A 27,788-nucleotide genomic window follows, 5' to 3' on the forward strand; every position below is an offset into this window, starting at 1 on the left:
GAGTAAGACCAGCCTTCTCTTATTGAACTCGATAGGCTGTCTCCCTCTTGACTAAACATTGTGTAGGATCACTCCTTCAAACCTCCTGCCTAAAGCTGATTTGTTTCATCCACCTAAATTTTCATGTTACATTCAGCAATGACAAAATTTCATAAATTACGCTAGTCGTATGAAGCTCACTATTAAAAAACCCATGCTTGTGCAGATGGATTATAAACCACCAGCTGAATTCTCAACAGACACAAAAACATGAGGATGTTGGAGAAATGGAAATATATGTGCTTAGATGACTCTAGGAAAGAAGACAGAGGTGGCTGGAGAGGCAAATCAGGGTCAAAGGCAAGATGACTCCATGAAAGCCATGCCAGGTGTTGGGGTTTGTGAAAGTGAATCATATTCCCAACACGTTCAGAGTGAAGAGTGAGATGGGGATCAAGATAGGAGCCCTGCTGCTGATGAGGCCACATTGTGGGCTTGAAGCCGAAATGGTCTTTGTTATGATATTTTCCATCCCCATGTCTAGACTTTGGAGCCCAAACTTGGAAAGAGTTGACGGGGTAGAGTGGACACGTACCCACCAGTTGTAGAGAAGGTTCCAACTTCTCACCCCTCATGCCTCACCCCTGTGAAGCCCAGGAGCAGGGCAGGTAGCATTGTGCAGGCTTGCTTTAGGGATGCAGTTTAGGAAGAGGAAAGGCCAAAGAAAGCAGATGCGTGTATTAATCATTGGTCTTCTCCCATTCCTGTTAGGTAAATTACCCCTCGAGAGAGGGTCCAAAGGTTTTTCCTCCAACCTTCATCTCTTTTAGGGAAGGTTCTTTCTCCTCTACTTAGAATCATAAGGGATTAGTGAGCGCTACCCCTCAAATGTGGAGGTTAGATCCCAAATTACACTTACTTCTTGAGGGTAATATATGCGGAGGGAATTAGCTAAGAATACAATTCCCCAGAGACTCACTTCAAGGCTTGAAAATGCTAACAGAGCCACCAGGATGGATAAAACTCACAGTCCTTTGGAGCTCTCTACTCCTCATATACCCAGTATGGCGGTCGCCATCTGATCCATGGCAAGCCTCTATGAGATGTTCTCTTAAAACTCCACTGATAATTTGAAGCAGGATTTGCAAGATAATGCCTTTCTATACAAAATCCTCTTCCAGGGAATAGAGCCATTTGAAATGAAAAGTCAAACCAAACAATTTATCATCTCCACGCAAGCCCATCATGAGCATGCTCTGCAAAGAAATATGCGTCTTTGGCAAAACAATAGCCTTCCCTATTCACGCAGATACGATTTCCATAATGGACTGCATGATGGTGCCTTCCTGATGTAATTGCAGAAGCCTCCTTGGCTGCACTGAGAGATTTTATTTGCTACCATAAATAATAAACTTGCTTTCTGCAAAAGTAACCTCTTTGGGGAATACAGATCAGAAATGTTCCCATCATCTTGGAGTCTTTAATGGGTTTTGCAGCTGAGTGTCTTGGGGTATATTTCAACAAACCTCTGAACTAGATTTTTTGATTCTGTCCCGTGGAGAACAGTGCTGTACCACTATTAATCTGGAACATTCGCCGCATCACATCAATTTGGTGAAATTATAATTGAAACATGGTACTTGACCCTGAGGGGACCATGGAGAAAAGGATTTGCTTTGGTGGCTCCTAATGCATCATTTAAAACCTGCTGCCGCTGAATCAGAGTCTGCTTCTTAACTCTGTAAACCTTCCATTGAGAGCCACTTCAGCTGGGCTGCAGAATACTGTGCTTCTTGCCACCTCTGTCATTTTTCTCTATTTGTCTGTATTTTTCCATAAATTGGATTACCCAGACTAATAATAGGATTGTGAAAGAGGAGCTTGTTATGGGATTCTGGTGACTATCAAACAGAATATAATTATACCATAGTTATGCAGCCTAATTGAGGAAAAGAGATTTGGAATTAAGGGAAATCGGTGAAATTCAGTTGTTAATTTCATGTACACAAGGTAATAAACTGGGCTAATATGGGATTACTGACTGTTGGAATCCTTCTGAGATCTACCTAAAAAGGAGAGATAAAAGGCATGTATCAGGCTTCCCTGGTGGCGCAGTGGTTGAGAGTCCTCCTGCCGATGTAGGGGACACGGGTTCGTGTCCCGGTCCGGGAAGATCCCACATGCCGCGGGGCGGCTAGGCCCGTGAGCCATGGCCGCTGAGCCTGCACGTCGGGAGCCTGTGCTCTGCAACGGGAGAGGCCACAACAGTGAGAGGCCCGCGTACCGCAAAAAAAATTAAAGGGATGTATCATTTTACCTATTTCTGAGTAAATAGGCTCAGTTCAGTCTTCGGGAGAGTGCTGAAGAACATCTTGTTTACATTCTCAAGTCTTTTTAATTAAAAATTGTCCGTTGAAATGAATCCAGTTAACCCTCCCTGCTATTTCCCTAGTGGAGACTGCTAGCTGTGCCCCTGTATTTATTTTTCCTTTTTTTCTAGTAGAAATAGGACTGGACATATGACCACCCAGAATAATAACCACATTTCTCAGCCTTCTGTTGCAGTTGGCTGTTACCTCCAGCCAATGAGCTGTGATGTGTGCGATTAATTTCTGGGTTGTACCCTTGCAGGCACTGGGTATCCACATTATCTCTGTCTCTCCCTGTTGGCTGGAGGGTGTATGTGCTGGTGGGGGGCAGAGCAGCTGGCGGAGATGAGAAGATGGAAGATGCCTGAGAAGGATGCAGGTGAAACTTGGTCCTGATGATTGTAGAGCCACCTTAACCTGTCCAGGACCACCTCTGCAAACTCTTCTATGAGAAAGAAATGAACTTTTTTCTGGGTTAAGGGACTGGCTTTTACGGCATCTTTGTTAAATCATCCTAATCTGATTCCTCACTCTGGAATTTTAAACCCAAACTGTATGAGTCTGTATTGATGGCAAAATTGGGTGCTTTCATCAGCAAATAGCAGATTTCTGGATTCACACAGGCTTAAACAGTGAAGCAGAATTTTAACTCTCAGAACAGCAAGTGCAGAGACGGGGCAAGCTTTCAGGTTGCTTGATTTAGCCGCTAAATCATATCATTCAGGGCTCAACTTCCTTCTCCCAGTCCTCTGCCATTCTTTTTTTTTTTTAATTTAATTTTATTGGAGTATAGTTGATTTACAATGATCTGTTAGTTTTAGGTGTACAGCAAAGTGATTCAGTTATACATATACATATATTTTTAAAATTCTTTTTTCATATAGGTTATAACAGAATATTGAGTAGAGTTCCCTTGTTATGTAGTAGGTCCTTGTTGGTAATCTATCTTTTATATAGTAGTGTGGGTATGTTCATTCCAACCTCCTGATTTATAATCCACCCTGCCCGCACATTTCCCCTTTGGTAACCATAAGTTTGTTTTCGATATCTCTAAGTCTGTTTCTGTATTGTAAGTAAGTGCATTTATATGTTTTTTAAAAATTAGATCCCACATATTAGTGATATCATATGAGATTTGTCTTAATCTGTCTGATTTACTTCACTTAATACGATAATCTCTAGGTCCATCCATGTTGCTGCAAATGGCATTATTTCATTCTTTTTTATGGCTGAGTAATATTCCACTGTATATATGTACCACATCTTCTGTATCCATTCCTCTGTCGATGGACATTTAGGTTGCTTCCATGTCCTGGCTATTGTAAGTAGTGCTGCAGTGAACATTCCAGTGCATGTATCCTTTTGGATTATGGTTTTCTCCAGATATATGCCCAGGAGTGGGATTGCTGGATCAAATGGTAGCTCTATTTTTAGTTTTTTAAGAACCCTCCATGCTATTCTCCATAGTGGCTGCACCAATTTACATTCCCACCAACTGTATAGGAGGGTTCCCTTTTCTCTACACCCTCTCCAGCATTTATTGCCATACTTAGTATTAGCTTCATCTTCAAGCCAGTGGCAAATGTTAATATTCCAGTTCTGAGCATCACATCCAGGCTGGACAACATTCATAGGAGAAAGAGAGACTATTTTATTTGTGGCTGCTTCTTAGGAGAGCAGAAATGTTCCCAGAAGCAAAAAATTTCCCAGCAGTGTCCCATTCATATATTAACAGCTGATATTGAGGCACATTCCTGACCCCATTCCTGTTAGTTAGAATGGAACTAACCCTGGACCAAACAGGTGCATCGCAGGGGCTTGAGTGACATCTGCATCTCTGGCTGAGTAGGGGAAGATTTGAAAGAAAAGGAACAATCTTGGATGGACTCATTGAAGACAGGGATGATGGGTAGAACACTGACAGTGCCTACTACAAAAGGAAACACTATAAAAGGATCTGAAAAAAATATGAATGAAAAGGTATGTGTTGGGGATTTGCTTCAAAATACCATGGGAGAGGAGAAATGGGTAGAGCACAGACAAAGCAAGGCTACCCATGAATTAATCATTGTTGGAGTTCATGGGGGTTCATTATACTTTTCTCTAAGCTTTTGCATCTGTTTGAAATTATCTGTGATTTAAAAACAAAAACCACAACCTTAAAACAAATAAATAATCCAGGCAAAACAGGGGAAGAAAAAGTAGCAGGAGAAATTTGATCTGTTTTCGTGTTATCAGTAATGGTAGCTAACGTTTATGGAGCATTTGCTCTTTGCTAGGAGCAATAGCTATCAGTTGAGAATGGCTTAGGCCAACAAGAGAATTTATTCACTGGTCTGACTGGCATTTTCAGAGGTAGCTTCAGGCCCAGTTAAGTGCATCTTTTGGTTGTGCTTTCTTCCTCATTGGGGCTCTCTCTGGGCCGTTGCCTAGCAGCTCCTGGCTGGCTCCCATTTCTTCAACACCCCAGAGGAAAGGGAACTCTCCTTTTAGTTTTTAAAATTTCTATTTATTTTTTGAATGAAGTATAGTTGATACACAATGTTGTGTTAATTTCTGCTGTACAGCAAAGTGACTCAGTTATACATATATATACATTATTATTATTTTTATTAATTAATTTATTTTTGGCTGTGTTGGGTCTTTGTTTCTGTGTGAGGGCTTTCTCTAGTTGTGTCGAGCGGGGGCCACTCTTCATCGCGGTGCATGGGCCTCTCACTGTCGCGGCCTCTCTTCTTGCGGAGCACAGGCTCCGGACGCGCAGGCTCAGTAGTTGTGGCTCACGGGCCTAGTTGCTCTGCGGCATGTGGGATCTTCCCAGACCAGGGCTCGAACCCGTGTCCCCTGCATCGGCAGGCAGATTCTCAACCACTGCGCCATCAGGGAAGCCGTATACATTCTTTTTTTAATATTCTTTCCCATTATGGTTCATCCCAGGATATTGAATATAGTTTCCTGTGCTATACAGTAGGACCTTGCTGTTTATCCATTCTATTTATAATAGTTTGCATCTGCTAACCCCAACCTCCCAATCTATCCCTCCCTCAACCCCCTCCCCCTTGGCAACCACAAGTCTGTGCTCTATGTCCATGAGTCTGCTTCTGTTTCATAGATAGGTTCATTTGTGTCATATTTTAGATTCTACATATAAGTGATATCATATGGTATTTCTCTTTCTTACTTCACTTAGTGTGATAATCTCTAGTTGCATCCATGTTGATGCAAATGGCATTATTTCGTTCTTTTTATGGCTGAGTAGTATTCCATTGTATATACGTACCACATCTTCTTTATCCATTCATCTGTTGATGGACGTTAGGTTGTTTCCATGTCTTGGCTATTGTGAAGGGAACTCTCTGTTTTATTAGTTGCAGCAGGAAGTCCCACAGTGAGATCCCATTGATCCAGCATGGATTCCGTACCTGGATCTAAACCAGTGATGGACAGGAGAATGTGATGCTCAGAGGGACCAGTCACATTCTACCCCTGGAGCTGAGAGTAGTCTCCCTCCCTCTCAAACACCAGGGACTTAGAGAGGCTGATTCTTCTAAAGAGGGTCCAGGGAGTGTGCCAAGGGAAAACGACGTGGATATTGGACAGGGAGAAGTGACAGATGACCATTGTGCTTATATGATCTCATTTAGGCCTCATAAAAACTCTGGGCACATACTGTTTTTACCCCATTTTACAGGTGGAAAAACGGAGACTTAAGAGCTTAAGTGAGTTGCCCATGAGCATGTAGGTGATGATGGTAAAACTAGGATTCAAACACAGGAAGCTATTGGTGCCCTGGGCCTACCCTGGAAGTTGTCTGTGGACAGTTCTACACACTGACAAGGCTCTTCGTGTCCTTCACCTGAGCCCATTCATTCTCTAGCCACAGGAGTGGGGTCCTTCTAACTATGGGACAGGCCACACATGCAGGAGGGTGAGTGAACATCTCCAGGCATGGCCCTCAACCAGCGAGAGATGGGAACTGTGGAATAAAACTGTTGGTTCCCTGCCCCTCCTGAGGGCATGCTGACCTTATCTCTTAGAGGGTTCCCAGGGAAATTGAGCCCCGCTTCTTCAGGGCCATAACCTACTCAAAAATGTACTGTGTACTGGCTTCCTTCCTTTCCCTGCCTTGCATCCTTATTCCCCTACCTGTGCTTCCTAAGAGCATTTCCCCCAAAACTACTTGTCCCCAAATCCTTGCCTCATGGCCTGCTTTTGAGGAAACCCAACCTAGAGACATCAGCCATCAGCAAAATACTGTAATGATTAAGTGGGATAATATCATTAAAACCCTCAGAGCAGTGCCTGTCTCTTAGAAAGTGCAAAATGAATGGAACAGTCGTTTTGACTGTTTTCCCTCAAAGTCGCCCATGCAACCATGTAATTTATCATCCAATTTGGACATTTTTGAGAGTGAAAGGGGGCGCTATGTTAATTGCTCAGGGAATACAGGTGAAAACTAGGACTGGCTGTAGGAAACCAGGATGTATTGTCACCCAACAGTCATGACTTTAGTAGAAAGGGAATTCTCCATACAAAGGAAATTCTACCCCAACACTATAAACACCCGTAACTGTTGCATAATTTCATATTTTTATGTATTATCCTTTCTTAAGTGGAGGCTCACCTTATCGTAGCCATTTAGGGCCTAGACAGGATAATATTAAACTTCTCATTTGTAAGTTAGCAGTGCAGTTGTCACTTACAAAGAACAAGGCATATCACACACAGAAGTGCTTTAGGTCTAAACATAGTGAAAAGGACTGTTCAAACTTCTCCTGGTAGAATAGAGAATTGAATTTTGAGAGAGTAAAAACTTCAGATGTAGAAAGTTAATACCCAAGTGGTATGCATTTGAAAGAATATTAAGATCACTGTCTAAATAGTGTTGACTGAGCGTGGCCACTTCTCACAGTGAAAATAGAGAATCAAAGCTCCAGTGAAGGCTGGAAGAAGCCTTATAGCGTCTAATCTGGTGGATCCCAAGTGCAGCTGCCTCGCCAGATCATCTGGAGGAGCTTTTGTAAATAAACAGAAAATTGGTCCTTATCCAGGGAGGCCACACCTGGCCTAGAGCAGGGGTCAGCAAACCATGGCCCCCAGGGAAGCTGGCCAAATCCAGCCACATTCATTTGTGTACATTTCATCCTGGGCTGCTTTGATGACACAGTGGGAGACTTGAGCATGGCAGTTGCAACAGACATCATACAAGCTACAAAGTCTAAACTATTTCCTATCTGGCCCTTTATAGAAAAATTCTGCTGACTGCTGGCCTAGAGGAATCAGTATTTTAAAAAGCTTCCTGGGGCTTCCCTGGTGGCGCAGTGGTTGAGAGCCCGCCTGCCGATGCAGGGGACACGGGTTCGTACCCCGGTCCGGGAGGATCCCACATGCCGTGGAGTGGCTGGGCCCGTGAGCCATGGCCGCTGAGCCTGCGTGTCCGGAGCCTGTGCCCCTCAATGGGAGAGGCCACAACAGTGAGAGGCCCGCGTACCGCAAAAAAAAAAAAAGCTTCCCCGTAGATTCTGGTACACAGCCAGGTTTGGGAAGTACTGATGACAATTTGCGCCTTGCATGTATAAAAACACTAAGCTGAGAGGCCCAGAGAGGTGAAGAGACTTGCCCAAGGTTGCAAAGCCAAGACAAATCTGAGAAACTTCTCCCTTTTTAACCCCCGTCTTCCTCCCGCCGCACCCTCCCTCCCTAATGATGTTCCTAGCTTCTGTTAGAAACCAGCCTCTTCGCTGGACCACTGTGGGGCTCAGCTGGCAGCAGTCAGCTCCCTGGCCAACAACATTTGATGATGAATAATACAGTGACTTGGCTTGGCGTCCATCACCCTAACTTTCCTGCATGCCAGAACGCCTTCGCTTTGTCATGGGCACCATCTGGATAGAAAACCATGTGGAATTTCCAGCAAATGGCATTTGATAGACATGTGCCACAGAAATCTCTTAAGTGAAAAGCTTGTCAAGAGTGAGAGGGGGATGGGCTTCCCTGGTGGCGCAGTGGTTGAGAGTCCGCCTGCCGATGCAGGGGACGCGAGTTCGTGCCCCGGTCCGGGAAGATCCCACATGCCGCGGAGCGGCTGGGCCCGTGAGCCATGGCCGCTGAGCCTGCGCGTCCGGAGCCTGTGTTCTGCAACGGGAGAGGAGGCCACAGCAGTGAGAGGCCCGCATACTGCAAAAAAAAAAAAAAAAAAAAAAAAAAAGAGTGAGAGGGGGGTTACACATCCCAAAAAAGAATCATTCATTGATTGGTTCACTGATTCAGCAAACTTTGATTGGGTGTTTTACTATAAGCCAAGCACAATGCCAGGCTCAGGGAGTTTAGTCTCTGTCTTTATGGATCCTATGGTTTGATGAAGGAGGCAAACAAACAATACGTAATAGATACCTAGTGAAAAAGAGATAAGTAGATAGGCAATTGCTATTGCCATGTGCGACACAGACAAGACACAATATGACAGAAACACAAGAGGCAACAATTACAAAATGCCTGTTATGCTCCAGGCACTTTTTTTACATGCTTTGTATGTACTGACATTTAATGTTCCCAATAGTCCTGTGATGGTAGCTACGATAATAACCCCCATTTTACAGATGGGGAAACAGGTTGGTTAATTGGCTTGCCCGAGGTCATATGGCTAAGAAATGGTGAGGCTGGGATGTAAATCTACACAGTCTAGCTTAAGAGTTATAAACCATCGTGTTTTATGCCCCTCAAAATGGACGCAGACCTAAGAAAGAGCCGCGGAAGCTGATCTGGTGTCTTTTGCAATGCCTGGAGCACACATAATGAGTACAGAATGAATGTATGAATGAATGAATGAATGTGTACATAGTACAGCTACGTACATATATCTTTAAGAATTCTATCTGGCATAAAATGAACTGTTGGGAGTCCTGCATTACCCGTCCTCACTTTTTTTCCTTTCTGAGTGTTTGAGCTATTACCACCTATTTCAGCCAAAACATTGCTGCACTCTCATGTGAAAGGTGAAATGGGATAATTAGACAGAGCTCATTAAATCAGTTAAATGATCCTGAAGTAGGAACCAGAGAACCATGATTTACTAAAATGTTTCAAGTATTAGTATGCAGCGAGAATAATAAGGCAGACTCTTACAAGACTGCTCTAAGAAAAAAGCCCATCGATCATAAACACAGAAGCACCGAAGACGTATTTATTGCCTTTTCTTAGCATAGAAAGCACTGTGCGAAAGTGCACGTGTTCAGAAAGAATTCAGCTGATTCACATTCTCAGGGAGTGTGTGTGCACTAAAGGTTGGTAAGAATCAGATTCTTCTGAGGCTCCTTGAGGGATTCAGCAAGCAGGCGCCCTTCAAACCAGTTTAAAGTGACGTCTTTGTGAACCTGACGCTGTGGGTCTTTGAAACAAGTTAGAGTGCCTTTTGCCACCTGGTAGAAGAGCCACGCTCTCTGCTGTCCCCAGTCAAACGAGAAGAGAATCCACCAGGTGCACGGTCTGACTGCAAGAGCGCTTTTCCAGGCCATGTTTAAATCTTAACAGCACTTTGATCCTCTTGGGAATTAATACCCTGAAAGTGTCCAAGCATTTGTTCAGCTCTTGGGATATTTAACCCATGTGAAATGAAAGGGGGGAATGTTTGGTGACTGTATAATTTTTGAAGTCCTTAAACCTTTAACATGGTTGGTTAGCTCAGATGTCCACCTTCCTTGTTCAGTCCTTGTACATGGAGGAAATAGCCCTTGCCTACTCTTGGGCTAACTCCTACTTGAAGGCCCAGTTGAACCTAGTCTGAAATGATTCAGCACGAGTTTGTGGAGAAGACAAGAGTTAGTGAAAGTTACAACTTTAGGAGTTCTGGACGTGCCACACAAAATATGCTGCTTTGTTGGTATATTGATTATTTTGAGATATAGACACTTTAAAAATGTATATATATATTTTATTGAAGTATAGTTAATTTACAATGTTGTATTAGTTTCAGGTGTGTAGCACTGTGATTCAGTTTTATTTATATATATACATATATATATATTTTTTTATTTTTCAGATTCTTTTCCCTTATGGGTTATTACAAAATATTGAGTATAGTTCCTCGTGCTTTACCATAGATTCTTGTTGGTTATCTGTTGGGTTTTTTTTTTAAATTTTATTTATTTTTATTTTTGGTTGCATTGGGTCTTCGTTGCTGCACACAGGCTTTCTCTAGTTGCGGTGAGTGGGGGCTACTCTTCGTTGGGTGTGCAGGCTTCTCCTTGCTGTGGCCTCTCTTGTGGAGCATGGGCTCTAGGCACACGGGCTCAGCAGTTGTGGCTCTGAGACTCACAGGCTTAGTTGCTCTGCGGCACATGGGATCCTCCTGGACCAGGCCTCGAACCCCTGTCCCCTGCATTGGCAGGCGGATTCTTAATCACTGCGCCACCAGGGAAGCCCTGGTTATCTGTCTTATATATTGCAGTATGTATCCCAAACTCGTAATTTATCCCTCCCTCACCCTTTTCCCCTTTGGTAACCATAAGTTTATTTTCTTAAATAGTTTATTTTATTTTATTATTATTATTTTTTTAGATGGAGAATTTTAATTAAATTGGTATAGTTAAGACCAAAAAAGGTAAAGTGGACATTGTCAGTGTATCTTCAGCCCTTGCCTTAACAGGTGAATGAACACAACTTGAAACACAGGTGAATCTTGCTGCTCTATGAGACAGTGAAGGGAGCTTCATCAATATTTAAGTATATTAATATAACCAGTTATAGAAATCTAAATATAAAACCAATCTCTGATAGGGTTTGAGAAGGCATTCACCATATCCCTGAAAAGTGTAACATTCCTTATTCAAGTTTAATCACCTCTTTAGAAGGGGAAAATAGTGATAGTACTTGCTGAACCAGAATTACTATCAAAATTCAAAAAGCTGACCATATTCATTTAGCCACGAGCCAATCTTATTTAAATCAGGACAGAAATATTATATCAGCCATTCATGATCTGAATTCTAGTGTATGCGATCAATTTAAATATGGTATACATAAAAAGTCATGAGACATTTGTTTCATAATAAATAAGGCAGTGGCCAACTATTACTCATTAGTAGCTTTTTCGAGATAAGCTATCAAGTCTGCCCTTTCTCCCTTCTTAATGCCAGCGAAGATCATTTTTGTTCCAGGGATGTACTTCTTGGGATTCTCCAAATACTCCATCAGTGTCTCCTCTCCCCAGGTGATGCCTTTGTTCTTGTTGGCATCTGTGTAAGAGAATCCGACAGCCTGACCTGTCTTTCGCCCAAACAGGCCATGGAGATTTGGCCCAGTCTTGTGCTTGCCTCCCTTTTCCACAGTATGGCACTGGGCACACTTCTGAACAAAAATCTTCTTTCCCTTCTCAACATCACCCTTTTTTTTTTTTTTTTTTTTTTGTGGTATGTGGGCCTCTCACTGCCGTGGCCTCTCCAGTCGCGGAGCACAGGCTCCGGACGCGCAGGCCCAGCGGCCATGGCTCATGGGCCCAGCCGCACCGCGGCATGCGGGATCCTCCCGGACCGGGGCACGAACCTGTGTCCCCTGCATCGGTAGGCGGACTCTCAACCACTGCGCCACCAGGGAAGCCTACCATCACCCATTTTTAAATCATTCTTTCTCCGTGTACAACCAAGACGTTCCCGCTCGCAAGCTGAACGTCCCGCTCTCTAATCTATTTATTTTATTTTTGACTGCATTGGGTCTTCGTAGCTGTGTGCACGGGCTTTCTCTAGTTGCGGTGAGCGGGGGCTACTCTTCATTGCGGTGGCTTCTCTTGTTGTGGCGCACGGGCTCTAGGCGCACGGGCTTCAGTAGTTGTGGCTCGCGGGCTCCAGTAGTTGTGGCTCGCGGGCTCCAGTAGTTGTGGCTCGTGGGCTCTAGAGCTCAGGCTCAGTAGTTGTGGCGCACGGGCTTAGTTGCTCCGTGGCATGTGGGATCTTCCCAGACCAGGGCTCAAACCCGTGTTCCCTGCATTGGCAGGCGGATTATTAACCCCTGTGCTACCAGGGAAGCCCCCATAAGTTTATTTTCTATGTCTGTGGGTCTATTTCTGATTTGTAAATAAGTTCATTTGTATCTTTGTTTTTTTTTAGATTCCACATATAACTGATATCATATGATATTGTTTTTCTCTGCCTGGCTTATTTCACTTAGTATGGTAGTCTCTGAGCTGCCCTTATCAGCCTAGAAACACATCCTTCAGAAGGAGCTCAATTGTCATAAATCTGCTCCCTGGGAAACTCCAGGGAAGATTGATTCATCACAGGAGAGAAAACTACAGGTCAACACCACACCCAGTGAAAACCTTGTCACAAACTATCATACCTCTCATCTGTTCTTTTTTTTGCGGTACTGGGGCCTCTCACTGTTGTGGCCTCTCCCGTTGCGGAGCACAGGCTCCGGATGTGCAGGCTCAGCGGCCATGGCTCATGGGCCCAGCCGCTCCGCGGCATGTGGGATCTTCCCGGACCGGGGCACGAACCCGTGTCCCCTGCATCGGCAGGCGGACTCTCAACCACTGCGCCACCAGGGAAGCCCCCTCTCATCTGTTCTTTTACAGCGCCATTCATCTTTTTTGAAAATCATTTACTCTCCCCTAAGAGGCCTACATGCCCCCTTCCCTTTCCCTGTAAAGATGGTATTTAATCCTGAATTCTCAAGCCACCTCTTTGAGTACTTATTTATTTTTCCCTGGGTATCTCCCATATATACATGAGCCAAATGTTTATAACCTTCTGCTTGTTTTTCTCTTATTAATCCTTTATTACAGGTGTCTCAGCGAAAAACTCGCAAGAGTAGAGGGAAAAACATTTTTTCTCCTAGACACTAACTTTCCTATATTTTCCTATACTTCCATAATGCAATTTACATAGTGCTTGTTTAATGTCCGTAAGTATAGACTGTATTTACTAGTTCACCATTATGTTACCAAGTCCAGGCTCGTACTGCTTGCCACACAGCAGGCCAAAAAATTGAGAGACGAATTGTTGGGGCAAGGAATAGCAACTTTATTCAGAAAGCCAGCAGATGGGGAAGATAATGAATAGTTTCCCAAAGAACTGTCTTACCCAAGTTAGAATTCAGGCTTCTTTTATACTAAAAGGGAAGGTCGTGTGGTTGGTTGCTGCAAACTTCTTGGTATCGGAATCCTTTGTTCTTGCAGCTGCCCAGAGGTCAGGTCACAATGTTTCAGTATACCTGCAACAAATATATATATATATATTTTTTTGTGGTACGCAGGCCTCTCACTGTTGTGGCCTCTCCAGTTGTGGAGCACAGGCTCCGGACGCACAGGCCCAGCAGCCATGGGTCACCAGCCCAGCCGCTCTGCGGCATGCGGGATCCTCCCAGACCTGGGCACGAAACCGTGTCCCCTGCATCGGCAGGCGGACTCTCAACCACTGCGCCACCAGGGAAGCCCTACCTGCAACAAATCTTATTCTCTGTTCTGCAACTTTTTATCTCTATCGGAATGGAAAAGTGTCATACCTTTAAAGGTCAGAGCCTTGAGAATGGGCTACCCTGTGTATTTCAAGCAACATTCTTAACTTGTAGCAAAAGCACTAGAATACAAAGGTTAAAGTGAAAGAAATAGATGTAATATGGAGTCAGATTTGTTCTTCCCTATTACAATTACATACCCAGCGCGTGTGTGGCCCATTGTAGAAGTCTAATAAGTAGCTTACAGTGGAGGAATATGTCCTGGAAACTAATGAGTTCTATTTCACACCATCTGTGGGAGCTTTCTGAAGCTCTATGGTGTAATTCTTATTACTGGTTTAATATTTCCTCATGGGGCTTCCCTGGTGGCGCAGTGGTTGAGAGTCCGCCTGCCGATGCAGGGGACACGGGTTCGTGCCCCAGTCCGGGAAGATCCCACGTGCCGCCGAGCGGCTGGGCCCGTGAGCCATGGCCGCTGAGCCTGCGCGTCCGGAGCCTGTGCTCCGCAACGGGAGAGGCCACAGCAGTGAGAGGCCCGCGTACCGCAAAAAAAAAAAAAAAAAAAAAAAAAAACCTCATGAACTCTCTTAGTTTGAGTTCTTCCAAAACAGAACCTAAAGCAGGATCTTGGGTGCAGGAGGATAATTTGTGAGATTTCCAGGAAGCAGGAGGGAGGAGTGGGGGCAGCTGTGAGAGCAGGAAGGAGAAAAAGCCAAGAAAGACATGTCTGTGGGCAGCTGGTACTCATTTCTGCAAGGACCCTGACTGAGGCCCAGAGGCCGGGGCATTTGTCCACAGCTCCGTCGTTGTGGAGGGTTGCCACAGGGTTCTTACCTTCCCTACCTCTACAGAAGCAGAGAAGGGCAGTGGAAGCGTTAATGGGAGCCGTCAAATTTGCCAAAAACCCACCTTGGCTGAGACTGAAATCATGAAAATGTCCGGCTGCTTGACCAGAAAATGTTTTCTCTTTCATTTCTTATTGTTGAAGTATAGTTTACAATAATTTACAACTTACAAGGATTACACCACATCTTAAATCTGTCGATGGACATTTAGGTTGCTTCCATGTCTTGGTCCTTATAAATAGTGCTGCAGTGAACATCAGGGTGCGTGTATCTTTTCGAATTATGTTTTTTGCTCCACATGTAGGCCCATGAATGGGATTGCGGATAATGCTTTCGTTTTTTTTTGCGGTACGCGGGCCTCTCACTGTTGTGGTCCCTCTCCCGTTGCGGAGCACAGGCTCCGGACGCGCAGGCTCAGCGGCCATGATGCTTTCGTTTTGTAAGGAACTTCCATAGTGTACTCCACTGTGGCCGTTACCAACATACATTTCCAAAAACAGCTTAGGAGGGTTGCCTTCTCTCCATGCCCTCTCCTGCATATTTTGTATGTAGATTTTGATGATAGCCATTTAGACTGGTGTGAGGTGATTCCTTGTTCTAGTTTTGATTTGCGGTTTTCTAATAATTAGCCATGTGGAGCATCTTTTCATGTGCATTAAAAAAAAAATCAAAAAACAGTGTGCATTAAATTTACCTCTTGAAATTGGTTTCTTAAAAGTCCGCCCTGATTTGAATTCTTTTTCGATCAGGTACCCCCGGACATTTCTTGAGGGCAGGTGTCCTTTAGAGCAGGGGTCCCCAACCCTCGGGCCTCAACTTGTTAGGAGCCAGGCCTCACAGCAGGAGGTGAACACGGGAGAGCTAGCGCAGCCTCATCTGCGACTCCGCAGCGCTCCCCATCACCCCCATTGCCACCTGAACCTTTGCTCGCATTACCGACTAAACGATCCCCCCCATCTCTCCTTTTGCTGCTGGAACCATCCACCCCATCGCTTGCACTACTTCCGGGACCATCCCCGCCCCTGTCCATAAAATTGTCTTCCATGAAACCAGTCCCTGGTGCCGAAAAGGCTGGGGACCCCTGCTTTAGAGCCCCGCAGGCCTTGTTATGAAGTGTCCCTTAGGGGGATATCTAGGACCGGTTTTAAAGTTGTTGTTACGGGAAATGGCCACAAGGTGGCAGCATTTTTTCATGCCCCACTCGGGTTACCGGCAACCAGAGCCTTAGAGAAAGTCCTGTTACTGGGTCGTAGATTCGAGTGGACTGTGGCAGAAGAAACACCCCAGAGCTCGTGTTTCCTTCTTCCTCCTTACCCTTCGCTCCCCGCTCCCCCCACGACAATTCCCAAGCCCTGCCAAAAACGCTATGCTGAGCTTGCTGTCGTGCGGAGGTGGGGAGACTCCGAGGAAGGAGGCTGCCCATGGGAACACCACCACCAGGAGACTTGGAGACCAGGTGATTTTTCAAAGCTCATGCAGCGTGAGGGTCCACCGACCTTTGGGTGCACTAGGCTTGGTTGAGCTGTAGGAGGCCCCGCCTACATCTGGAGGTTGTCGTCCGCCTGTCAGGTCCAAGAGAGGCTCATTTGCTGGCACCTGCTTCCCAGTTCCCTCACCTCCACCACGTCTAGACTTGGGACCCAAGGCTGCTCTGGCTCCAGGGATGTGACACCCGCCCAGGTCACCGAGCCCTGAAGGGAATATCGTTGGCCTTTCTTCTCTTTCCTTTTCTTTTGAAATTTAATTTTTATTTTATATTGGAATATAGTTGATTTACAGTGTTGTGTTTGTTTTGGGTGTACTGCAACCTGATTCAGTTATACAGATACGTATATCTATTGTTTTTAGGATTCTTTTCCCATATAAGGTATTACAGAGTGTTGAGTAGGTTTCCCTGTGCTCGACAGTAGGTCCTTTGATTATCACTTACATATATATTACTGTGGATATGTTAATCCCACCCTCCTAATTTATCCCTCCCCATCCCCATCTTTCCCCTTTGGTAGCCATAAGTTCATTTTCTAAGTCTTTGAGTCTTTTTCTGTCTTGATAGGGAGTGCATGTGTGTCATCTTTTTAGCTTCCTCATTTAAGTGCTATCGTATTTTTTTTTTTGTCTGTCTGACTTCACTTCGTATGATAAACTCTAGTTCCATCCACTTTTCTGCAAATGGCCGTCTTTTCTAAACTGATTTTCTAATCTAGGTAGAAATGGGAAGCTGTCCTCTGGAAGTGTATTAAAAAAATTTTTTTTTAATGTAAAGAGAAAACATCAGTGCAAATTGGGTGCCGACTTTAATGTTTTTTGGAAACAAAAAATTGGCCCTGGGTATGAACCCCTCTGCCTTTGCCATGTTTTCATTTTACTGGAGTGTAGCACTGATCCTCGTGCAGTGAAGAAGCAAATGCCCCTGTGACCCACCCTGAGTTCCCTCCCTTACTTGCCAAATCCTGGTAGAAAGATTCCTGTTTTTTATGTAGATTCGTATTTTCTTTTCTCTGTCTTTCTGTTCAAGATCACTTATTTCTCTTTTTCTTATTATGTAAGCAATGCATTTTTATTCTGGAAATTTTAGAAAATACAAGAAAGATCAAAGAAAGAAATAATAGTCATTTATATTTTCCTTACTTAGATACAGCCAAGCTCACCTTTTTGTATATTTTCTTTTGGCACTTGATCCAGGTATTATGAAAATGACAGCGTTCTGTTCATAGCGTATTTAAAACTCTCACTTATTTTGGACATTTTTCTATATTGATAAATATGGATAAACAGTTTCTGCCCTCCGTACCTCCCACCTCCCTCCATCCTCTTCGGTTTCTTTCTGCGTTCCTTTCTTTTGTAAAAATAATTCTATCTTTTGTCTGGTTGGAAAAGCAGTCATGTAAAAATAATACACACGCACACAGATATACATATACACGTATACACATGTGTGTGTTTATTAGACCACTCAGAAAGAACTTCTACCATCTAGAGCGGGAGTCAGCTAACTTTTTTCTAAAGGACCAGATAGTCTGTGTTGTAACAACTCAACTGTGCATTATGGTGCAAAAGCAGTCCTAGAGAAAGTGTAAAAGAATGAGCATGACTGTGTTCCAGTAAATCTTTATTTACAAAAAACAGCAGACAATCCTGAAACTGTAGTTTGCTTGGCCCAGTCTAGGGCAAAGCGCTAATTATTTAATTTCCAGAAACACATACCTATTTTTTTCCCACAAAAATGGAATCATACTACATAAGCTGTCTTGGATGTATTTAAATATTTATTAGTGTCTGTTACGTGCCAGCTCATATATGGTGGTGTATACAATGTTGAACAAGACTGACAGGCTGTCTGCTCCCGTGGTGTGTACTGCCAGGGACACAGTGAAAATCATAAGTGCTCTGAAAGTCGTGGGGGGATGTGATAGACAAAAGTCAGCATTCTAGTGTATCATAACTTTTGCAACCAATCCCCTATTCAGGGGCATTTAATTTCCTTAATTGTTTCTATTGTAGACTTTCCTGTCGTAAACATTTTAGGATTAAGTCTTTATGAAAAACCGTCATTTTTTACTTGGGCTCAGATTCCTTAAAGTGGAATCCCTGAGTCAAAAGGAATACAAATTTTTTTGGTCTTTTGCTAAGCATTACCAAAGTACTTTCTAGAAAACTTATACCAACTTACACTTTCACCTGACCTTTTTTTCCCCCCCTTGCTTCCTTTGTGCAGCCAGACTGAGTTTCATGAATTGAGAAAGTAAAATGAAAGTGGCACAAATCTAAGCTGGGAAATAGAAAGAAGGAGATAGGGAATCATTGGCGGGAGAGGAGCCCAGTTTCAGATGTTTTGTCTTCAGGGGTTTCCTGTGATCTGCTCCCCATGTAATAGTTAGGAATAAATCTCAGAAGTTCTGTAGTGCGAGCTGACACCAGTTATTTACTGCCTTCACCACGTGCCAGAAGCTCTGGTAAGCCCTTCACGTGCATGATCTGAATTAAGCTTCAGAACGGCCTGATGATGGTGGAGCCGGACCACGACCGGGTCTCTTTGAACTAGAGTAGAAATGTCAAGCTGGGAGCCCCGCAGTCTGATTTCTTTGGTTCCCACAGTGTGGCCCGGCACAGCATTTAAACATTTATCGACATAGTTCCAAACATTTTAAAACTGGAAAATGTCACAGAAAATCTAGATTTAAAACTTTGGAAAAATTGCAAGACCTGGGCACACTGGGGTCATACTCCCACTTGCTGACAGTGGGTGGGTCGTGGGGGGCTTCTTGTACGCAAGGGACGTGTGTTCTGATGATGATACTATTGAGCTAAGACTAGCGGCCACTAAGAAATTCCTCCTTCAAACCGATAGTAACTCTGTGCTTGGGACACGGCGGGGAGCTGTGGGGAGAATGCATGATGCCCCTCCTTCTCCAAGCCACTTCCTTACTTATTTACTTGCCCGAGTTTGTTGCCTGGATGTTAACTTTGGGACAAGACAGGACTGAGCAGAAGGAGGGCAGATGTGGGTCCAGCCATCAGCATGACCCAGCCTAGGCTCTAGAGGAGGGGACGCTGCAGAGACTCACTTAGGTGAGGGTGTCCCAAGCTGTTGGGGGGACAGCCTGTAAAATGACTCTTGGTTTCTGGGTGTCTGCCCTCCTCTTACATCCGTCTTTCTCATTCCTGTGTTATTCACCACCTAAATTCTTTTCTAGTACACGTCACCACACGCTTCCTGGCCACGTGGGTCTCCCTACTCCATCTCGCCTTAGGAGGTAGTGGACTTGGCCATTTTCAGACTGTTGTCTTCTTTTCTTAGTACGTCTCTGCCAAATGCTTGCCCCACAGCCTGGCCGTGTGCCCATCTGTTGCCCGCTTGGCGCGTGTGCACCCATTGGTTTTGTGCTAGGAGTGGCTGTGGCGTTTGTTCACCTCCTAACTCTCTGTGGCTGGAGGGCACACGGGGGCTCTGTCAGACCTAGTGGCTTTGGAAGCCAGAGCTTGGCTATCTCGTCTTCATTTTGCGTTTTGCTTATTTAGAGCCACAGAGCGCAACGAAGAAGTCACCTTTACGCACATGCGCTTCCCATACACCAGCCACTGTGCCAGGTGAGGGGTACCAGGAAGGAGAGGGCAGTGAGGGCGTCAGAGGTGCCAGCAGAGGGTATGAACCGGATCAAGTGTGGCATCTGCACCAGCAGGGAGTAGATTCAGAAACTCCTCGCGGCAGAACGCACCAGGTCAGGGAGACTTCTGGAAGGTGCTGCAACCAAAGCCTTCACGCCAGGAGAAAACTCTTAAAAACACCCGAAGTCAGGGCTTTTAATGTCCATCCTGTTCAAGCCCCACTTCCTCCTTAAGCCCACCTGAGTGCCTCTGTCTTCAACAAACTCTTCTGTCTCCAAACTTCTGTCCAGTACAGAAGCCATTAGCCACCCGTGGCTGCCGGTCATCTGCAGTGTGACCAGGCTAAGTTGAGATGTAATGTGAATATAAACTACACGCGGGGTTTGAAGGCTTAGGACACACACAAATAGAATGTAAGATATCACGTTAATAAACTCATCTTGCTTACACATCGAAATGACATTATTTGGCCGTATTGGATTAAATATATTATTCTGTCTTTTTCCTTTTATTAATATGGCTATTAGAAATTTGAAAATTACATATGGACATCTCATTTGTGGCTCAAGGGAGAGTCCCGCTGTAGAGCTCTCCCTGACTCAGCCACATCAAATATGGTTCTCTATGACTTTACCATGTATTTGTTACATATACATATGTATATGTGTGTGTGCGTGCGTGCGTGTAAGTATAGTATATATTCTCAGTCTCTCTAAGTAGGTAGAAGACAGGACTAATGTCTCGTCTCGTTCCTCTGTGTTTCCTCACTCTCTGCCCTGCCAAAGTGCCCCTTTTGCTATTAAAGATCCAATGTGTGTTTGATAACAATTCTTTCATTCATTTGACAAATATTTGTTGAACTCAGACTCTGTGCCAGGTTCCCCTGGGAACTTAATAAACTTTAACTCAAAACCTGGCATAGGGAAAAAGAATGTAGGAATTATCAGCTTTATGTTGCAAGATAAGGAAATTGGGGTAAAAAGTTTAAGTGATTTGCTCAAGGTTACCCACTAGGTAAGGGGCAGGAAACAGGATTCCAGAACTCTTTTTTTATGTGGTTCCAAATCATGTCCAGCATGCTGATCCTGTTGAGAATCCTTCACCCCAGCCCAGGTGCACCCTAAATCCTGTCTTCTTGTTTGTATATGTGCACTTACTACAACGCTCTCTAATCGTCCATCTTTCCCGATAGACTCTGAATGGGAGGACAGAAACTATGTCTCTGCTGATCCCCGTTGCGTCCCTGGGGCCTCGCACATGCCTGGCACCTCGTAAGCACTTAGTAAATGTCTGTTGAAGATATTTAGTAATAAACGAGTGTGCCTTCTCCCTGCCACCGTTATAAAATCATGTTGAATTCCATTTTCCTGGAGAGGATACAAATTGGAATAAAGCTCTATAGCTGCTTTCTCAACAACTGAAATATTGTAAACATTCATTTTGTATTTTATTTATTTAGAGCTCTACAATGCAAAAAAGAAATCCATTTAGAGTCTGGGGAAGAAGTCTCTCTTTCCCTGCCGGTTCTGCTTTTATCTTATCTCACCTACATGACAAAACCAACCACCCGTCTTTTGTCAAAATACACTATGCATCCTCATAACAGCTGTGTGCTAACTGCTGCCAGGGCCTTGGTGCAAACCTGGGACTGATGGGTTTTTAAAATTATCTTGGCATAACTTATTTGCCATAGAGTATCTGAATGGATTGTAACATGCCAGGACCACCTAATGGTTATAAGACCGGAAACCATCCTGCCCACAGAGAAGAAAGGTAGCCAGGCATGGAGAGAAGAACACTGAGCTACAAAGCATTAGAAGTGGTTACTGGTCTCAGCTTTGTCATTACTATCTCTGTAACCTTGAATGAGCCATGCTTCCTCATTGTCATGAACCTAGTTCTCATATCTATAAAATTGAGGACATTGAAATAGATCAGAAAGGACAGCAACATGGCATACGTACCACCCTGCTTTTGCTGTCTTCCATTGCAGACATTGCTAATCAATCACAATTTACTTTCCATTGATCCAGGGTACAGCTTCATAAACCTTATCACAGCACTGCTTACACTGTCACTCATCAGTCACTGACCATTGCCAGGCAAACAGTCGTTTTTCTCTTTTTGTGCAGGGTAGGGAGAAGAGAAGAAATCACAGTAGGACAGCTTTTATTCTTAAAAACTCTCCCTGCGTTAGCTGGAAGTCACCAGCGTGGTCATGATGATATCGCAAACAATCCTCTGAGATGACCTTGGTGTGGAAAGGTCATTGAGCCCTTCTGGTTCCTGGCAACACTGAGGTGGCAGAGCTCTGAATGGGCTGAGACTTTGAGGGAATTGGCCAGGGACCGTATTCTTTCTGAAGCTCCACTAGCGGGTCATCATCAGGACTTGGTAGGGAAGGGGGCGGCAGCCTTGTTTCTTGGGACAATACCCAAAACTCTGAGATATTTGCTGGATTGTGGGAACTTCTTCCTAGTGGTTAGAACACCAGTATCTGGCTCTCCAGACAGCTGTTTACATTTGGATTTCTTTGGGCTAGTTTCGTGTAGTGGAAAAGGCAACTGGGGAATGACTTTTCCTGGCAGAAGTACTATTAGGTGAAATAAAGCCACAGACTTTATTGACTCTTTTTAAAGAATAAGAACATATGCATAGATCAGTGTCCAAAAGGATAAAATCATGATGGCTAATGTGGTTTTTTTGGCCTTTCTTTTTTTTAAAATTTTATATTGGAGTATAGTTGATTTACAGTGTTGTGTTAGTTTCAGCTGTACAGCAAAGTGATTCAGTTATACATATACATATATTTATTCTTTTTCAGATTCTTTTCCCATATAGGTTATTACGAGTATTGAGTAGAGTTTCCTGTGCTATACAGAAGATCCTGTTGATGATCTGTTTTATATATAGTAGTGTGTATATGTTAATCCCAACCTCCTTATTTATCCTTCCCTCTCCACCTTTCTCCTTTGGTAAGCCTAGGTTCGTTTTCTAAGTCTGTGAGTCTCTTTCTGTTTTCTAAATAAGTTCATTTGTATCATTTTTTTAGATTTCACTTATAAGTGATATCATATATTTATCTTTCTCTGTCTGACTTACTTAGTATGATCATCTCTAGGTCCATCCATGTTGCTGCAAATGCCATTATTTCATTCTTTCTTATGGCTGAGTAATATTCCATTGTATATATGTGCCACATCTTTACATGATGGCTAATGTTTATTGAGTGTCTGCTAACTGCCAGTCAGTGTGTGAAATGCTTTTCAAATTCCATCCCACCTCATTCTCACAACAGCACTAAGAGATGAGTGTCCCTGTCAGCCCCATTTTACTGACAAGGGCACTGAAGCTGAGGAGGGTGTAGTAACTTCTCCATGGTCACAAGCTTGTTAAACAAATAAGCAAGGATATGAAGCCAAGTGTGTGACTCCAAAAGCAGCCCTCTTAGCTTCTGCATCATACTGCCCCACCCAGAGTTTGAAAGTGATTGTCTCAGAGTCTTGAGTTTAGAGGTGATTCAGCGATTTTTTTTCTTTGTGCTTTTTTGAGTTTTCAAAATTTTCTACATTGAACCTATATAACTATAGAAAACAGAGGAAGAAGTCTTAAAAAGAAAAAACTCACATGACAATGAATCTGGAGTCAGAGTTAGAAGATCTGAATTTAATACCCAGCTGTTTTTAACAGATTGTCTAACCTTAAGCTGGTAATTTCCCTTGTCTCAGTCTTGGTTTCCTTTTCTATAAAATGTGATCATTGGACTGAAAGATCTGTAAGATTCCTTCTGGGCTGGAAATTATATACATTTATTTGGGCAGGGGTTAGGAGGTAGTATCTAGTAGATGCATTCATCAGCTTTTTTTTTTCCACCTGGGAGGTGATGATTATATAAGAGTGAGAAACTCTTTTGGGACCATATGGTATAAAAAATTCAGAGCGGTTTCTGTGTGAGTGCTCTAGAAGCACAATAGCTCAATTTTATTACAACTGTGAGTTTCTCAGAACAAATGTGTTAGAACATGACCTTGGTTGTCATCATGGGACTCTTCATACAGAGCTTGGCCTTTTCTTTTCTTTTTTTTTTTTTACATCTTTATTGGAGTATAATTGCTTTACAATGGTGTGTTAGTTTCTGCTCCATAACAAAGCGAATCAGCCATATATATACACATGTTCCCATGTCCCCTCCCTCTTGCGTCTCCCTCCCACCCTCCCTATCCCACCCCTCTAGGTGGTCACAAAGCACCGAGCTGATCTCCCTGTGCTATGCGGCTGCTTCCCACTAGCTATCTACCTTACGTTTGGTAGTGTATATATGTCCATGCCTCTCTCTCGCTTTGTCACAGCTTACCCTTCCCCCTCCCCATATCCTCAAGTCCATTCTCTAGTAGGTCTGCGTCTTTATTCCCGTCTTGTCCCTAGGTTCTTCATGACATTTTTTTCCTTAAATTCCATATATATGTGTTAGCATACGGTATTTGTCTTTCTCTTTCTGACTTCACTCTGTATGACAGACTCTAGGTCTATCCACCTCATTACAAATAGCTCAATTTCATTTCTTTTTATGGCTGAGTAATATTCCATTGTATATATGTGCCACATCTTCTTTATCCATTCATCCGATGATGGACACTTAGGTTGCTTCCATGTCCTGGCTATTGTAAATAGAGCTGCAATGAACATTTTGGTACATGACTCTTTTTGAATTATGGTTTTCTCAGGGTATATGCCCAGTAGTGGGATTGCTGGGTCTGGCCTTTACTGTATAGTCCATGTCTGTCATCAATGTCTGCCTGGTTGTCTAGTTTAAATTTAGTGGTTTTGCGGTATTGAGGTTGTGATGGGATTGTTAGAGTTAAATACATGATGTTTTATTAATTTAGTCACGTTTATAGATCTTGAGAGGCCTGCAGTGATAAAAATCTGAGTTATACATTGCATTAAGCAGAGTTATATAAAGCCTGTTGAATATTAATTTTGTAATGATTCACCTTACAATTTTATGAGACTAGATATAAAAAGATACTGTGAATAATTGAGCCCATGATTTATAAAATGAAGTCTAGGGAAGAAAGAGTAATTGCAACTGAAAAGAGCAAAGCTTTTCCCTTTGCTGAGATCAAGTTAATTCAATCTCAGCCCCTTTCTGCCAATTCAGGTCCCCTAGGTTCTTAGAGCATTAGATGAATGTATAGTAAAAAATACAAAGCAAATACAATGTGGATATTTTCTACCATATTACTGCTTTCATCATTTTTAGTTTAGCCTCTAAATATATTTGATTTTTATAATCTGAATATTTTATAAGTCTTTTTATAAATCTTTTTCCAGGTTATATTTTTCAAAAATTGTTTCTAAAATAAAGCAAGTTCTTGCACATGAGACATGAAATTACTTATATCTCTTACCTCTCAAATTGCCCTTTGCAGAAGTTATATAGATGGGCAATAAGCATGTTAAAAGATGCTCAACATTATTAGCCTCAAGGAAACCCACATTCAAACCACAATGAAATACCACCTCATACCTATCAAAATGGATAAAATTAAAAGACTGACAATACCAAGTGTTGGTGAGGACATGGGGCAACTGGAACTCTCATACCCTGCTGGGAGGAATGTAAAATTGGAAAACCACGTTGGATCACCGTTTTCAGTTTTTATAAGATTAAAAATACCCTTACTATAGGACCTGGCCGTTCCACTCCAAAGTATTCACAGAAAAAAAAAGATGTGAGGCACACACACACACACACACACACAGTGGAATGTTACTTGGCCATGCAAAGAATGAAATTTTGCCATTTGCAACAACATGGATAGACTTGGAGGGTATTATGCTAAGTGAAATAAGTCAGACAGAGAAATACAAGTACTGTATGATATCATTTATATGTGGAATCTAAAAAATACAACAAACTAGTTGAATATAACAAAAAAGAAACAGACTCGCAGATAAACAGAGCAAACCAGTGCTTACCAGTGGGGAGAGGGAGAGGGGCAGGATAGGGGTAGGGGTTTTAGAGGTACAAACTATTGTGTATAAAATAAGCTGCAAGGATATATTGTACACACAGGGACTATAGTCAATATTTTGTAATAACTATAAATGGAATATAACCTTTAAAAATTGTGAATCACTATGATGTACACCTGAAACTTATATCATGTTGTACATCAACTATACCTCAATTAAAAAAGAAACCCCAACAAATATCCATCAGTAGATGAATGGATAAACGAATTGGGGTATAGCCATACAATAGAATACTGTAACCTAAAACAAAACAGTAAAAATGAACAAACTACTGATATGTGTAACAACGTGACTATATCTCAGAAATAGGCTGAGTGAAAGGAGCCACATGCAAAAAAAATTCGGACCGTCTAACTTCATTCGTAGGAGATTCTAGAAAAAGCCCGTCAATATATAGTGACAGGAAGCAGATCAGTGCCTTCCTGGGGCAGAGGTAGGAGGTGTAAAGGGGGGAATGGAGTATGGAGGGACATGAAGGAACTTCTCAGGGGATGAAACGTGCTCTATCTTAATTGTGGTGGTAGGTACAGGAGTATATATGTATTTGTCAAAATCCAATGAAATGAACACTTAAAATGGGAGTATTTTATTATATGTAAATTATACCTCAAAAAAGTTGATTTTGAAAATGGCTTTTGCAGTATCTCTCTTGCTGGTTCATTAACATCTCTAGACGACCTAAGATCTTGATTCTAAATCAAGTTTCCGTATTTACTCATTGTGGGATCGTGGCTCTCATACTCCATATATAAAATGGGTATAATTACTACATTTGGCCAAGCTTTTGGAGTTGCCCTGAGGAACAGAAGAGATGGTGAATGTGTAAAAGTGATTTTTGAATCATGATACTCTGCAGAAAATTGGCTGTCACTCCCACTTTGTAGTTCACTCTGCAAGTCAGAGTGAAATTACCTTGAAATGGTGCCCCATCTAAAATTTCAGACAGTTGATCCTCTTACCTGGGCCCCAAATGAACTCTCCCCATACTGAATGCCAGGCCAGAGCACAGAGAATCCTAGCAGATTTTCTTAGCACTTTTAAAATATCCGCCTGCCTCAGTCCGTGTGACATAGCGATCAACCCACACAGGCTCTGAGCCTTTCACTTCCAGCTGTGACAACCTACACAATTGTTCCCCTGAGTCAAGACACACTGTATGAGTCATCTTAGCTTGTCAACTAGGTTTAAGTTTCATTTGACATCTTCGAAGAATCTTGTTTCCAGAGCAATGAACTCTGTGTCGGAGGCTAACCTAGTTGTGGGTAACAACGAAGATATTTATATATAGAGAGAGATGTTCCTTCTGCAAATTAACAACTTGTCTTCTGGGCAACGAATTGGCTTTGAATGGACAAGGAACATTGAAAAGTTGGGCCCTGATTTAACCTGAAGCAACACAGGCATTCAATTGACAAAAAGTCACTCAGTATCTACTGTGTGCTGTGTTCTAGGCCCTGGGGCTTTAGCACTGAATAGGAAAAGCAAGATCTTCTTCCTCACAGAGCTTACATTCTCTTTGCGGGGAGGAAAGGAGCAGTCAAACAATGAGACTTAAGGATCCTACAGGATATAAATAGGGGGAGAGAAAACACAAATATAGGTTGATAGTATTTAGGATATAGTGGTCAGGGAAGGTCACGTGTGTTGGGTTGGAACGATGAGATGGAGCCAGCTGTGGGACAAGCGGGAGAAACAGTGATCTAAGGAAGCAGTGGGGACGGCAAGTTAGAACGGGCTTGGCAAAGGAAGGAAGGAAAAGGAGGCCAATGCGAGAAGTACTGAGGGTGAAGGGAAGATTGTCATGACATAAGGTTTGAGAGGTGAAGAGGGGATGGAGTTTATGTTTTATTCTGTGAAAATCAGGAGACACTGAAGAGTTTTAAGTGGGGGAGGGAAATGATCTACTATATAAATATGGCCACCGTGAGAAGAAGGAATTGACTCGGGCCCGGGTCGAGGGGGGCAGTTAGCATGAAGGCTGTGGAAGTAGTCTAAGGGAGAC

General features: G+C 43.1%; 2 protein-coding genes across 4 annotated transcripts in view; one reads left to right on the plus strand and one right to left on the minus strand.

The window, feature by feature from the left end:
• FRMD4B (FERM domain containing 4B) overlaps positions 1–27,788 on the plus strand; it is a 336,715-nt gene that overhangs the window by 66,973 nt on the left and 241,954 nt on the right. The gene's annotated exons all lie outside the window — the stretch shown is intronic.
• The window catches only part of LOC309967017 (cytochrome c-like), a gene marked incomplete at both ends in the record, with an annotated part of 74,148 nt that continues 57,777 nt past the window's right edge, over positions 11,418–27,788 (minus strand). The window contains one exon of the mRNA XM_082847453.1: positions 11,418–11,729. Within this exon, the coding sequence (XP_082703579.1) occupies positions 11,418–11,729 (312 nt within the window). The remainder of the gene's footprint in view (positions 11,730–27,788) is intronic.

Source organism: Leucopleurus acutus, assembly GCF_964270905.1.
Source record: "Leucopleurus acutus genome assembly, chromosome: 10".
Taxonomy (NCBI): domain Eukaryota; kingdom Metazoa; phylum Chordata; class Mammalia; order Artiodactyla; family Delphinidae; genus Leucopleurus; species Leucopleurus acutus.